This window comes from Coloeus monedula (assembly GCF_965178545.1).
Source record: "Coloeus monedula genome assembly, chromosome: 18".
Taxonomy (NCBI): domain Eukaryota; kingdom Metazoa; phylum Chordata; class Aves; order Passeriformes; family Corvidae; genus Coloeus; species Coloeus monedula.
The window spans coordinates 1,934,860-1,950,282 of NC_138798.1; the positions used below are offsets into that span (position 1 = coordinate 1,934,860).

General features: G+C 44.4%; 1 protein-coding gene across 1 annotated transcript in view; it reads right to left on the minus strand.

Annotated features, from left to right (window-relative positions):
* Positions 1 to 15,423, minus strand: part of TMEM132B (transmembrane protein 132B) — a gene marked incomplete at both ends in the record, with an annotated part of 217,227 nt that overhangs the window by 22,582 nt on the left and 179,222 nt on the right. The window contains one exon of the mRNA XM_082293634.1: positions 13,820 to 13,963. Coding sequence (XP_082149760.1) covers positions 13,820 to 13,963 — 144 coding nt within the window. The remainder of the gene's footprint in view (positions 1 to 13,819; positions 13,964 to 15,423) is intronic.

Consider the following 15,423-nt stretch of genomic DNA (forward strand, 5'->3'; position numbering starts at 1 on the left):
GTTCTCTCACTTTCATTGTGTCAGTAAATCCAAACTCCAACAAGGGTCAAAGAAGCACATCCCGGCCTCTGCGGAGCAGAATATTTTAATAATTACAAACAATTATTTATAATTACATATATTTATAATTATAAATGTAATTATACAGGCGTAATTACAAATGCCTGCTGCAATTGTAATACAAATGTTTGGCTGCTGCACTGACAGCAGCGAATAAGCTGCACTGGAGAAGGGAATGTTCTGTCACGGCCGTGCAGCGATGCTGTGTGTGCCTCCGTCGCGAAGGCCTGCAGGAGTGAGGGGACACTGACACCTCCTCCCACCCCCCACCTTTATTTCCTCCTGCAGTGACAGGCTGCAGCTGCCGACCTTTAGGTGCCTTGCACCACGGGCAGGGGACAGTGTTGGGGAAATGGCCTTGCCAAGTACGACAGCTGTCCCTGCACATTGCTGCCCAAACCCACGGATCCAGCCCCACGCACCCGCCACGAGTCACCGAGCGGTGCTTATGTTTCTCTGGAGGTTCTCTGCAAGTCATCCCAGTGTGTTTTACAAAAGAATTAACTGGCACAATCCTTCTTTTTCCCAAGAAGGGAACACAGCCTATCAAACCCCTCAAGCAGAAGAGGAGCCCTGAGGACACACCATGGGTGGCTCAGAGGGACATGTGTGGCCTCTGGGCAGGTGGTCCTGCACTGGCAGCACAGGGGTGGCAGGTCCAGAACTCCCAAAATCACAGCAAAATGATTCTGCTGGAGGTTGCAGATCTCAGGGCTATGAGGGTCTGCAGAAAACAAAAGACACCACACAATTTTCCTCGAAAGACGAGAATTTTTAAAAACCACGAATCACTGTGAGAAAAATGTCAAAATGCCACATTCTGGATGACACAAAATTTGCCTTTTTTCACAGAGCTCTTCAGAAACCATGACTTATTGAAATAAATACTTTGCTATTGACTTTCCCTTAAAGGCAGTGATTGAATTATCAGAAAAATCAGTGCAGAGCTACCTGACTCCTCCACTGTCCTCTTCACTGGGTCATTTTTGATCCAAAGCCTGCATAACACGGGTGGACTGGGCTTCTCTCTCATCAAATAACACCCTGTTCAAATCCAGCTACAAATGAGTTGGCCTCCCTATCTGTCAGTCTATCTGCCATCCCCAGCCTCAGCCATGGACTTGTATGAACCCTGTCTAAATGCCAAGACAGATCTGTAAAGTTCTTCAGTTTCCCCCTCGAATCTGGGCAAAAAACAACCATTCCCACTCATGCATGGAAGGGAAGTGACAAACTGCAGAGTGCTGCCGTAAGTCTTCTGTTGTACTTTAGGGGTTTTCTCTTTTCATTTGTTTTTCAACATCTTCCCTTAGGGCTGTGTGGATACAGAAAAACATGCCACAGTGAAAGAACAGAAAAACGTGGGAACAGTGGGAAAAGGTTTCTACCTTCTCTTTGCTTCATCACAAGAGAAGTTTATGTAAAAGCTATGTGCGACATAAAAATATGTCCTTGGAATCACCAAAAGTGGATGAATCTGGCTCTTTTACTAGAAATTATGAGTTTTCTTTCCTAACTAGAAAAACCTACAGGTGCCACGCAAAGAGATTGTGTCTGGAAAGGAAATGATGTCATTTACAATCCCTAGGAAAACACATAGGAAAAGCCTATGTTAGAAATGCCTAGAAGAAGAGGCAGAGAAAGCAAAATGAAAACAAAGCAGCCGGGAAAGCAGAACACAGAGCAGGCTGAGAGCACCAGCAAAGGTACCTGAATGAGCTGGACATTGGTCAGCTTGGATCTGGGTAAAAATGGGTTAAAATTTTCCAGGTACTGCAGGCTTGGGTCCATTAGCCCAAGGTGAATTCTTTGCTGTGGGTGCCACCCAAACTGGTTAAAGTAGCAGAGATTTTATACGAATTTTTGTCACATTGGCAGGCCCAAGAGGCTTTGCTCAGAGGGACATGATCAGAGAACAACCACAGAGGTGCAATCCAGATGTGAATATTCCATGCACAGATACAGAAATTACTTTCCCATGAAATCCTAGGCCCCTCTCTTACTTTCATCTCTGACTTGCTAGAGCTACAAAAGAACAAACTAATGTGAGGAACAGATTCGATTTCTTAATTAATGCACAATTTTTCACTGCTGTTCTCTGGAGACACTTCCTCCCCCATCCCTCCAAACCGAACCGAGACAGTGCAAACCAGTGCTGGGACTGTCACATTTCTGCCCCAGCAGAACACAAGTCCTGTGCAACATTTGCATCCCAGGCATCCCCACTGCAGGGTAGCAGGTGCTGCACTGCGCTTTTATACTCTGTGCAATCAGCACTGAAGGCTGAGTAGATTTAGCCTTTATTTTCTTTCAGGAACTCATGCTCCCTCGCTTCTTTTAAGTTTTTCTTAATAGTGGCTTCTCAGCTGACATCACATGGATTTTTTTCCCCAATGTTTGTGCTGCAGGTGCACTTTGGAGGCTGTGGTAGGACAGCTGTCATCTCCTCCTCTGCAGCTTCACTTCCTATTTCATCCTTAAATCTTCAAATAGTTTCTTGCCTTGATCTCCCACTTCTGTGGAAAAGGAGGGTTTGGTGAAGTTTTGTTTGGGAATTTAATCACGATTGCTGCCAAAACCCATACATCTTTTGCTGTCCATTCACCTTATTCTGAGATAATGTCATAGTCTTCCCAGGACTTCAAGGAGAGCTCAGGAGTTTTAAGGAAATTCTCTCTGCCTGCCAATAGTCTCATCTTTATGGCACGACACCCCCTGCAGCAGGCAGCTCTGAAGTCAGTTTGTGGTGACCAGAGCTATCAGCTCATGTTCTCAGGAATAACTCTATTAAAGGCTCATGTTTTATGCAAGTCAGAGATGCAGCCCTATTGATTTCACTTGAGAGAGAACCCTTCTTTGTGGCAGGGAGATGTTTGTTTTTCACCACTTTGCTGCCTTCACTGTTGCCCAACTGTGCAGCCCCTGCAGCTGGTGAAGGTCACCAGTCCTCAGTCAGCTTGTGTTCAGTGCAGGGCATCTGCACTTATTGATTCAGCATTTGGGGCCATTCTCATGCAGATGGATTCTGCCTTCCAATGCCCATCCATGGTGCACCTCATCTCTGGCTGCATGCTCAGGTTCAGGGGGATTATGCAGACAATATTTTACTCAGACCAGAATAACCAAAGCTCATTCTGTGCTCCCGTGCTCCTCAGGAGATGCTGGCTGGAAAACACACTGGCACTTTGAGGGTGCATCTCACACACCTGGCAGTACCTGAAAGGAGCTTCCAAGAGCCTCAAGAAGCCATGGAAAGGATTTTGTGCAAAGGATCCATTTCTTACGAGGTCAAACAGCCACCCTGGTTGTGACAGATTGTACTCAAAGGCATCTCCTGCTCCTTGGAGAGCAGCACATGCACGGTGCCTGCAGCTACAGCCAAGGGCTTAGGAAAGGTTGCACCAGTGTTCTGAGTTAGGGAGTTAGGAAGGGATGAGCTGCTCCAGTAGAGTTCTTGCTTTTCAGGATACTTTATGTTTCTTTTCCTTATTTCTCTTCTTGCCTGTCTCATCCCAGCCTTCTTTATTTAGAATCACCTTCATTTTCAGGTACCCCAGGCTTTTCCCTGAGCTTGCTGCAGCTCTCCTGAACTCCCAGTGACAGACAGAAAAATAATTGTTTGAAAGGCAGCAGCAGCCCCCTCCAGGATCTCTTCAGTCTCACTGAAGAGGAGCCCTTACTCACACAAGGTCAGCAGCCTTCTCCAAGGAGCCACACTCCTGTACAAAACCATCTGTGCATTCCTCAAATGGGCCAAAGCTGGAGGCATCTTCTTACAAGAGTTAAGGGGATCAAAGTTGGCAGTAATATATTTTTCCTCAGCAGAATTGGTTACACAAGATGAAAATATCAATAATAACAGAAGGCGATTAAACAAGCCCCACTGTCAAGTTAGTGAGGAACAGAAGGTCTTAGCAAATGGCTGTCTGTGAGGCTTCAAACTCACCAACAGCACTGCAAAGCACAAGCAAGCTGCAACTTAAACAATTCCAGTGGTGTGGTGTCCACAGCCAGAGCTGGGGAACAGCCACGCACCCTGGGCTTTCACTTTGCTCAGGAACAGCACACAGGAGAAGCCTCCCGGTGTCTCAGGGTCTGGCTGGACCCTCCCCATCTCCCCAGGGTTATGTGCAATTAGGATCCAGCTGTGCCCCTCTGGGTTCCTCCCAGTGTCACCTTTCAGAAAGAGACCAAAAGGCACCGCTGGTGCTCTGCAGGAGCAGGGTGCCTCTGGGGGTGCTGCAGGGTGGGCTGTAAGGAGGAGACACAACTCTGCTCCAAGGATACAGCCCCGTTTTTGCAGCTGCTGTTTCCCTTCTACACTTCCCTTGCTTCAGTGTCCCTTTGCCCCTGCTTTTTGTACTCAGATCCTCATCTTCACTTAGCAATTTTGAAATCATTTACTTGGCATTTATAGTGCACAAAATGTGCTTAAAAACACAGCAATGAAGCATTCACTCCAAGGAAGGATTTTCTCATTTCACTCTGATAATCTCTCATGCTAAACTCACGGCAGGTTGGGGAAATCTAAAAGTCTCCAGCTTCTGTGTGGCAGGAACTATTTAAGTCTGCAGTTTTCCAGTATGGGTGTATTGAAATCTTTTATTTGTGGGGTGGCAATAAAAGCTGTGGAGAGAAAATCTCCCCTGGCAACTCCAGAACTCTTGAAAGGCCCTTTCAAAGCAAACATTCCAGCAGTAAGAAACACTTCAGCACGCCGCGTTCCCAACTTCCCCTTCCTTCCCTCTCTGCCTCCCCAGCCTGTGCTCTTAGCATTGGAATAATAAATTTCTTTGTGCCCCATCTTACAAAAGTGTTTCACATCACCTCCATGCACTTGGCTGGGGAAGACCTCGCAATCACAGGTTATATTCTCTCCCACAGCACTGCAAGTATTTCGTGTTTCTTTGCAGCCAAGTGTTATCAGCTGGCCATGCAACAGTCAGTTTTTGGGGGAAAAAAAGATTATTGTATTCTGAAATACTGATTGCATCAAATGGCAACTAGATTGCGAGACAGTAATCATGCTGAGCTCAGGCAATTAAAAACTCTCTTGGAAAATTGGTGCTTGCTGAGCCTTTATGGAAAGAAATGAATTAAGAAGGAAAACAATAAGGAAGGGCATACATTAATTTGGCTCTGCAGTGCATAATGCTGATTGTAAGCAATCCTTTAAGGAAGAACTGTGTGTCTTAAGGATTTCCTCTTACGTTTTCAGAAGAAAACCTGAGAGCCACCAGAGGGGGACTGCAAATTAAATCCTAACAGTAATCTCAGGAGCAGCAATTGGGAAAGAACACATAAATAAACTATATAAATAGGAGCTAGCATTTCCTGCTAGGAACTTCTCTTTTGTGTCAATGCCTCTCAAACAAAGGCTCCCCTTGCTGGCAGTCCTGCTGGGCCACCTCCATCTCCGTGCCCTGAGAGCTGCTGCTCCGCCCGCGCTGCTGAGCTGCGCTGGGTGTTTGCACAAGTAACTCAAGAAAGGATTTCCTCCCTCGTGTCTGTACTGCAGCCAGTCCCGTGGAGCTCCTGTGCAGCTGGGAGAGCTGCAGGGTGGGCACTGTGTGCACAGCACTGCCACGCAGGGCTGAGCACGCTGCGGGCACTCCGCAAACAGTCCATGCAAATAAACGCCCAAACCTCTGCCAAGAAGGGAAATGTTCATTTTACAGCCCCTTCCTGACACTTGCACCAGTTCAGGTCTCTCTGCTCATTATTCCCCTCTGGCCCACAATGGATTTTGGGCCAGGCTTATGTCTGAGGGAGGTTGCAACTTCCAGCCCAGGAGACTCCATATCCGTACCTATGGCCTTGCACGTACCAACATTTTAGCACCTCACCTTTTGCTGACAGACTCTGGTTTTGTTCCATATATTTGCTTTTGAATCTAAACTACCACATTTTTAAATGAAATGAAGTTTTTGCCATTCAGTTGTGAACAGAGTTGTACCAAATGTAAAATAAAAGTGCTGATCAGCTGTCTGGAAAAACCAAGACGACTGAGGCTGCTGTTTGTTTTCCAGGGCCCGGGCTCCAGGAGATGGCACTGCCAGAGCCCAGGCTGGGAGCTGACTGCTTCAACAGAACACAAGCACGATGCCTATTTGTTCTAGAATCATGGAGCACTTCCAGTGCTTTTCCTCAGGAGAAATTCATCAAAGGAGTAAAATTCAACAACTTAATATTAACAAAAAGTTACTCATTTTCATAGTGAATTCGGTGGAAAGCTGCTTAATTCCCCAGCCAAGCATCACAGAGTTCCAAATCTGCCCCTTAACTTCTTGTTGAACAGATGCAAGCTTTAAAGCTTAATCCCTGCTTAACACTTTCGATATTTTTTAACAATATACCTGGACCATTCTCCAATAGCCTGGCTCGAGTCACAAAAACAACTCTAGCAATTCAAGAAGTCTTAAATGTGGGACTAAATCTTGGTACAGTGCCATGAATATAAGTCAGACTTTAATAATTGACAACAGCAAACAAAATGCTAAATCCTGATATTTAGTTAACCACTGAAGCCCCTGCTCCCACTGAAGCTGAGGGAGCCTCTCACTGGAGTGTGTAATTACTCCTAAGAAGAGAAAAACCACACCCCAGCGCGACACTTCCACACTTCAGGCAAATGGAAAAAGAAATCCATTTATAACTTCACTTTGTTCTTCCACCCTTATTTAATGAGTTGTCTGATTCAATAATCCAGCATTAACTACTTGCTTTAAGGCTGGGTTTTCCCCGTTCCCCTCAGAATCCCACACACACCCCAATCCTGATGTACAAAGCCACAGATCTGCCAAGGTATGTGTTACTTCTCCTCCTGTTCCTGATCCTATGAAGAACACCAAACTAGTTTTCACTCTGAATTCCAGTTCTATATGATGGGAATGCAAAAATATAAATAATTAAAAATCTAGCAAGAAAAAGCCTGCCTTTGCCCACAGAGGAGAAAGGGAGCTGGTTACAGTCAACAGTAGGTGCTTCTTCTGCCAAATAAATTAATTGTACTTCAAAATGATGGTGCCGTGTCAGCCTCCTCTGACATCCCCAACTCCAATCCCGTATCTCAAAGGGATGCATCTCAGAACACTTTACTAAAACACAGGTGTGGGTGAGTTAAACCACAAAAATAAATACCCAAGCTGCCTTCAAAATCCACTGTGACCCACGGAGCAGGGGAACACAAAGGTTAGGCTGCTGCCAGTGCAAATCGCTGCTGAGCTGCCTCAGCACAAGGTTCTGTGCCAATGAAGCCACCTGTGGGTGGATTCAGCGCTGTGGGTGCATTTTAACACTCGTGGGTGCTGCCCAAACCCCTGCTCTGGGTCAGGATGGGATTCTGCCGCCCAGGCAGCGCCGTGTGCTGCCCAGTCCCGTTCTCTCAGCTCTCACATCAGGGGAGAGGGCAGCAGATAAAGACTTTTCTCTCGTCCTGGAGCTGACAGCTAATGGCTGCTGTAACTCTCACACGGAGCAAACTCTGCCCTCTGTAACGCCGCTGTCACTCCAGTGCCTGTCAAACACCCCCATGACTTCAGCTGAGAGCACAGCTTGGCCCCAGGGGTTTTGATGACAACGGGAATCTGAGTTAATTTGCCCAGCCAGAATGATAGTTCAAGAGGTATAAAAGCCTCAGAATCATGAGGTTCAGATAGCTGCAATTAGAATATTTAAATGGCCAGCTACAATAAAGTTTACAAAGCAGAGTTTAGCATTGATTCTAATGAATTTCTACAGAATCTGGAGAAAAAGCCTGCAAAAGTTTGTCATTTTCTCCCAACAACAGCTACTTATTGCTGCATTTGTTGAGCCTGGACTGAATTGTTTATTTACTCTGTGCATTTCTCAGTATAAAATATTCAGAGTTTATCCTAAGCAATCCATGGTTTGGTAATGATTGTTTCCCAGGACTGGGATCCATGCCCTTTGCAGTTCTGCTCTCAGAGCAGCCAAATGCTAAGCCATAGAATTGTTTTCTTCCTCTGAAGCAGCAGCTGGTGCCTTGGAAGACACCATAAGCATCTCTGCCGAAATCTGTGTAATTGCACATGTCGGTGTGGTCTGTTCTGAACGTCTCCTTCTCCCAGACAAAACACTCTTTTCTCAAGCTGGCTTTGAAGACTGCATGTGTTCAAAAATAGCTTCAGGAAGGCACACACATATATTTTGCTATAAACTGTGTACAACGTGTGCTGTATACAGAATATTAATTCCTCAATATGTGATTTTGTGAGACTGCCTCTCTGGCATCATTATTGCTATACATGGAGCTGGTTTGTGTGCAAATATAACTCTAAACATGAAGTTTTAGCTTGGCACCATCCTGAAACAATATAGATTTCCACCTGTTGCTGTGTAACAAGAGCGGCTGTTAAGCTAAATCTTTAATATGCAGTAAGTGGCTGCAGTCCTCTGTTCTGATCATATTTTGTCAAGATAGAAAACTAATTAGCAGAATCTGGTGACCAGGATGTCAGAACCTCTGATATTTCAACAAAGAGCAAAATCCTTAATTCAACAGCAGACATATTGTAGAGAGATCTGATGGACTCTCCTGCCCATCTCTAATGACTCATAAAGATGAACTTTGTATGGGGACAAAGAGAATGGGGTATTTTGTCCAAAATAACCAGAAATCCTAAGAAGCTCTAATTTTTAAGTTTGATGAATTGCAAACAGCTCGATGATAATTCATTATTGCTCTAACTTAGGCATATCTGTCTACAGATACAAAAGACAAGACGTTAAGACAAGACAACTGTTTCTTGCCAATAAATCCTCCTGAGCCAGGAGTGTCCCTGTCATCGCCATGGCACTACTGAGACACAGACAGCAGCTCAGAGCAGGTCTGGAGTAAAGCACAGAAGTAAACCACAAGTCCTCAGTCCCAAAAAGACTCCTCTCCTTCCAACTAATCCTCCTGCTCAGCTGAGGAATGTTTCACTGCCATAAACCTCCTGCCCCTGCCAGGCACCAGGGGAGTCATTATTTCAGGGGCTGAGCCCTGCACTGCAGAGCCCGTTCCCTGCCAGCTCCCGGGGACAGATGGGCACGGAGCTGGCAGTGACCTGGGGCTGCTCACAGCTGGTCTCATGGAGCTGGTGGCACTGACTCACTGGCACTAATCAGGTGAGATTAAAAGGACAGGATGGACGGGGAGAAGGACTCACCAAATTAAACACTCACACTTCAAAAGCTTTTTAGTGACACAGCCCCAGCCTGGCCCCTGCTCCGGGGCCGTCACGTCTCCAGGGCTGCCAATCCTGAACCATTTCACTGAAGAAAATGATCACTTAGGAAATAAGATCTAGTTCAAAATTAATTGTGCAACAAGCCAAGTGGCACCAAAGTAAATCCATCATATAAACAAGCAGAGAGGATTTTCACTGCTTCCAGAAAGAGTTTGGCCTCCTGGAGGAAGGTAATTTCTGCACGAGTGACCACAAAATAAAGCTCTTAGGTAATGCAGTGATAGGTACTCAAAAATATGATAGATGGAGGAACAAGATTAGCTCTACTTTATGTACAAGTCCATTACATTCTTGAGCACATACTTTAATAGCAAAGCAGCTGCAGAACTTGCAAATTACAAGCTCTGGCTTTGTTTTCAGAGCTGCTGCATAAATAGTTGTATTTAGCAACTCCGGGCAGGCGCTCCTTTGTGTAAATTGTCCTAAGAATGTGCTGTGAGTCTGCAGCAAGGAATTGTTCCCAAAAATTCAGTATCATCTAAATTGGAGAAGCTCAGTATCCTTCCGTTTCCCTGTTTGTTTTTCCCCCATGGATCCCTGTAGCAGTTATTGTGCTGAGATTGGAGATCTCTGTGCCCTGGGCTGTTGGATAAGGTCCTCAGTCACTCATCTGCTTTGTCTGGAATAGGGAAAAACTCTTCTCAGATTCAATCTATTTCAGCTATTACCCTTCATGCCTTTGTTACACTGTTTTTTCTGCACATTAGATAAAGCCTGGCTGGCTGCTGCCAGGAAAATTAGGTCTTCTATTGTTTTACCATTAATTATGGAAGGTTCAAGATAAGGTTTGTGTTCGGAAAGTAGAGGGCAGGAATGGTTTGAGTTTTACTTTCATTACAATTAGACAGGAAATTATGAAAAGGTGAAAAATAATTCATTGAAGAGCTTTCCTCTAGCAAGATAACGAGGAAGGCACATTCTGGCACAGATGGAGTTCACGGGGTACTATCGAACACCATTGTTCTCAGCGTGTGCCTCTGCTGGGCACGGGGAGCCTGTTCCTATTGCCACTCATGGGGGCAGAAATGGGCAGGGGGAGGCCCCTGACTCTCTGCTCTTCTACTGAAGGCCTTTTCTCCTACAAAAACCCAAAAAAATTAGGCTAAATTAGTCGATGGTGTGAGGCATTGAGTGACTGCAGAGATTAATTGGAACAATCAGTCACTTTCTGCGTAACTTGTGAAGGACATGGAAATATGAGTAATCTAAGGATGAGTTAATTGGCAGCTGTCTCGCTTTCATTTGAACACCACCGAGATAAACATTTGCACTAAGAAGCTGTCCTCATTAGAATTTCTTCACTTGATGCTGATGGCAATGTTTACAACTACCATGAAGCTACAGAGTTTTCAGCGTTTTCCTTCATGTGGAATTACTGCGGTTCAGGCTTTTAAAGGCACTTTTACAAAGGAGGGCATGAACCTTGCCTGGAGCTTCTAACTGCAGGCTGACCATGCCAAAGCCCCTCAGGGTACATTTCCTTCTGCGATAAACCTCCTGTAATCAACTTCTGCCAAGTCTCCACCATTTCTTTCTTTTCAGCTTCACAGCCCGTTGTATTTATTTAGGTTTCGCAGGAAAAGCAGGACCCTGGGAGAGAAGTCCTCCAAGAGAGTAAGTCTGTGGCAAAAGACCACTGAAGTTGATGAGGTGCTAGTGAAGATGAGGATTTTGTCCACTCAGAGTCAATAGAAGATTTAGAAACCACATAATGCAGGTGGAGGAGGGGAGAAGGCTGTATTTCTCTGCCTTGTTAGCAGATAAGGAAGCGAGATTCCAAGGGGAATGAGTGATTTACCCACAGTCACACAGGAAATCAGCAAGAGATATGGAAATGAATGCTGAGAAGCATTTCAGTGTCTTAATCATAAAGCCAATCTTTTCCCTCAAATGCCAACAGCATTAAATGTTCCTTTTAAATAATGGAATAAGCATAAGACTTTCATTGACATACAGGAATGTTCCCATCAAAATATTTTAGAGGGCAGCCAGTTCCAGTGGAAGGGCTGGTCAGTATTAGGGCTTAGGTCCGGTTGTAGGAACCAGGGATTGGGATGAACTAAAGCAAGCTCAGCTGTCAGACTCCTTTGAGGATCATATCATGCTAAGGTCGAAAAATTCAAGGTCAGAAAAACTCTGGGTGTGTTTAATTATATTTAGCGCTAATTAGGGAGGCTTTGGAAAAAGGGACTGAAATATTCTCTCGTTGGGAAGCCATTAAGCTGTTAGGGGATAGATGGTGAGAATAGGGAAGATTCACATCTCTGGCATCCAAATCAATCACTTGTTCATCCCTTATCTGTCTGAGCAGTGTCAGGTGGTACCGAGGCACCTGCCCAGAGAAACACATTTTGTATAAATACATAAGAGCCTGGGTGGAAGCCTGTTTTTATTTAATCTAGCTTCACTTCGTTGTGTCTTAATTGAAAATAATGATGTTAGAGCAGTGATCAAAGAATTGTCTCATTAATTGGCTATTAAATCATTAGCTATTAAACGGAAATAAAAGGTTAAGAATGCAACACTCTACTCTGCCCAAAAGAATATGAATATGTCACCAATTACAAAGAAACAATAAAGGCAGAATTAACAGTGAAAAGAAGCTTAAGATAAGGCAATTAGATCCAAAATGCCTGACAACTCTCATTAGAGGGTTTAGCAGTACAACCTATATGGAAAAGGCAACAGAAATTCAGAAGCAAAGTCAATATTGACTTTACCAAAGGGGCTTGTAAAGGGAATATGCATTTTTCTGAAAAAATATAGGCACATAAACCCTGTACTAAATTTTAACTCAGCTAATTAATTGTAATGGATTCAATCTTGCAACCAATACATATATTTGCAGTTAAAAAATTATGCCTGAACAGCATTCGGTCTGAGAGCCCCTCTCAGTAATTGGTGACTGAAATCATGCAAGTGTGCTGCAGTTTTCACAGAAATAACATTACTCCTGGTTTATATCACCAGGATGAGGCAATATCAACAAAGACCACATTCAGACTTCTCGGGTTTTCTCCTTGTGTCAAAATATGAGAGAGACAGGTACCAGGTTTGGGAGAGGGTCCCAGAGGCATTGCCTCTGTCAGTGATTTGAGACCCAAATAATTTCATAAAGCAGGCAAATTAAGACCTGATTTGTATCAAGTCACTACCAAAAATAAATAAATAAAAATTACAGTGCAAATCCTATCTGGTTCAGTCCAGTATTCTCAAACTACAGCAAGTCCTAGAAACACTAGAAACTCAATTAATAGAAATAAAAGTCCCCACACAGCATCTTTGAGATCTGGATCTGGTTTTCTGAAGCACAGAAAGAAGATGGGCTCAGCAATACATTTATGATGTACAACTTGGTGCTTGAGTTTATATATGAACAATTCATTGTTCATATTTATCAACAGATAAATAATAGTCACTAACCAGATAACAGCTGCATGCTACACAGAGAAAAAATAAAGAATAGCAACATTTATCAAGGCAGTCTTTTCCTTTGACAGTTAATGTAGTCATAAACAAAGATATTCATCCATGTTACTCTGGGAAGGACCTTCAAAGAAATTTGGTTTCCAGAAAAAGAATATGGGATTTTTTTCTTTCCCTATGTATCCATAAAGGAAAATATGGAACCCATAAATAATACCAAAAAAAAACCCCATCCCATACCAAATTCTCTGTGGTCAATTTTTAAGTTCACTTAAAACAAGAACACACCCAAACCACATAATAAAACAAATTAATCCATTAAAGATATTCAAAAGCATCTCTTTTATGCCTAAAAATAATAATAATGAGCTAAAAGCTGAAAGCCATGCAATGGTGTCAGAAGTCAGGCAGGCAGAGTCTTGATAAAGTCACATTAACGCAATTTTCATCACAGTGTCAGGGAGACAGAACCAGTTGAACATAACATTTAAAAAAAAAAGCAACACTAAAAAAAAACCACTAAAAAACCAGCACAGCATTGTTTAAAAGCTCCCAGCTCTCACTTTAAGACTTTTTGCAATATTGTTGTTATTTTCCATTCCTGTCACACTCCTCCAGATGTTGGTACAGTTCAGCATCTTTAGTTCTAAGAAACTCTTGACTGGTGATGCAGCCAGAGCATGAAGGAACCTCCCTGCCCTCTGTTCAGTTATTCTGCATTATTGCTGTGAAACAATGGACACAGAACAGCCACAGGAGAACACAGACCCCTCTGGAAGGAGCTCACCTTGCTCTCATCAGCACTGGCCAGCAGAGGAACACCTGGGCAGCTCTCCCAGTCCCCCTGGCCCTTTCTGCCCGTGGGACAGAGCAGCACAAACAGCTCTGAATCAGCCACGGGACCGTGCTGACCCTGCAGGACCTCTGGGACCTCTCTCCTCACCACACCGTGGGTGCCACCCTCCACCACAGCAACATCCAGCACTGGGAAACAGCTGGCTGATGGAAAATCCCAGTATGGGGGTGCTGGAGGGGAAAAGGGTATAAACCCCATTCTCCAGCTCAGGTGGGTGCCTCACCTTTACGACGTCTTCGTCAGCAGATCTGCACTCGGTGGAGTCCGAGACGTCGACCACGGATCCGTCCTCCTGCACGGCAACGACCTTGACTGGCACAGACACCATTCTGCCCGTGAGGATGGCCGTGTTGAGGATCTCTGTGTCCTGTGTGCACACACAAACACAGGATGGGTGTTAGAGGAGCACATCACCACAGGAATGCCACAGGGATCATGACAGTGACAGGTGCGAGGATGGGACCCTCCCTCGCACACACCCTTCAAACTCCCTGCAATGTTTTAGCAACTTTCTAAGCCAAAAGTTGCATCTGGACCAACAAGTCCTCGTTTTGACAAATGTGGATTTACTCTTTTTGAGCCCGTTTACAGGTTTGGCTGAGGGCAATGCAATCTGTAAGGCAATGAGGCACTAAGGGCTGCCTGCAGCTCAGCACTGCTCAGTAGGCTCTCCAGGGCATCAGCAACTCCTCCCACTCCTTTGCCCCAGTTCGTGCCAGTGATTTGGGAGCTGATTATCCACCATTTCAATAACAGCATTTCTTCCTTACTGCTCCACTGCTCCAGCTAACAGAGCTGTGAGTTGACCATTTATTTCCATAAATACATTATGAGAAAAACTATGCATCCATCTACAACTTTTTTAGTCTTTCCCCATCAAAATCCCACCTAGAGATGCTTAACCACATTTATCTGTAATCCTGATGAATTCACAGTGCTGGCACTCTAATGACTCCATTAACACAGCCTTCCTCTGTGTCTCATGTGGCTGCAGTTTCACTAATTACACCAAATGAGTTGCTACAGAGGCCCCTGCCCGGCATAAGCAGGTACAGACTGGAGGGGAACAGCCTTTGCAGAAGCAGTGCTGACTGCCAGCCCAAAAGTTGACACACAAGTGGGGCAAAGAATGATCTGGGATTTCACAGGAATTCATTCTGGCCATCTCAAAAAGCCTGTGATAGGAAATACTGCTCTGAATCAATGTTCTCTTCATTTTTCAACTTCCATAAAACTAATTGCTTGCCACTTGGGGGGGGTTGGGGGGGAAATAAAAAAGTTGCTTCGAACTAATCTAACTTTAAATTCCATTATTAGAATTGGTGGAAGAAGAAATGGATTTTAGTGAAAAATTTGATGGCAGCTTGTATAGGGAGATATATTCACTATCATTTGCTCTGGCTGCTGGCTAGATTGATAGAGAGTAATGGGCATTGACCACAAGCTAAGGACAGCTGGAGAAGACCAATAAATACTTGCAACTAAGATGTATTATTAATCAATATTCAGAACCTTCTGCAAAAAGCGGCCTGAATTAAATGAGCTGGAGCACTAATAACAGCAGTGCAGCTACCTCTGAGAGGCCACGAGATGTTTATGGGCAGCCACAGCCCAGAAAAGCATCAAGCACACACTCGAGTCCATTTCTGGTCAGAACAGCACTAAGAGGACGTGCTCAACTTCACACTCAGACTTCAATGTGATTTGAGAGTCATCCTGAGCAGAGATGCCTTTCCAATAACACCTCAGGAAATAAGTACAGGCTTTGTTCTGTTCTCTGCGAGGCACAAACCAGATGTTTTACACACTAAATGACTGTCTAGTTTT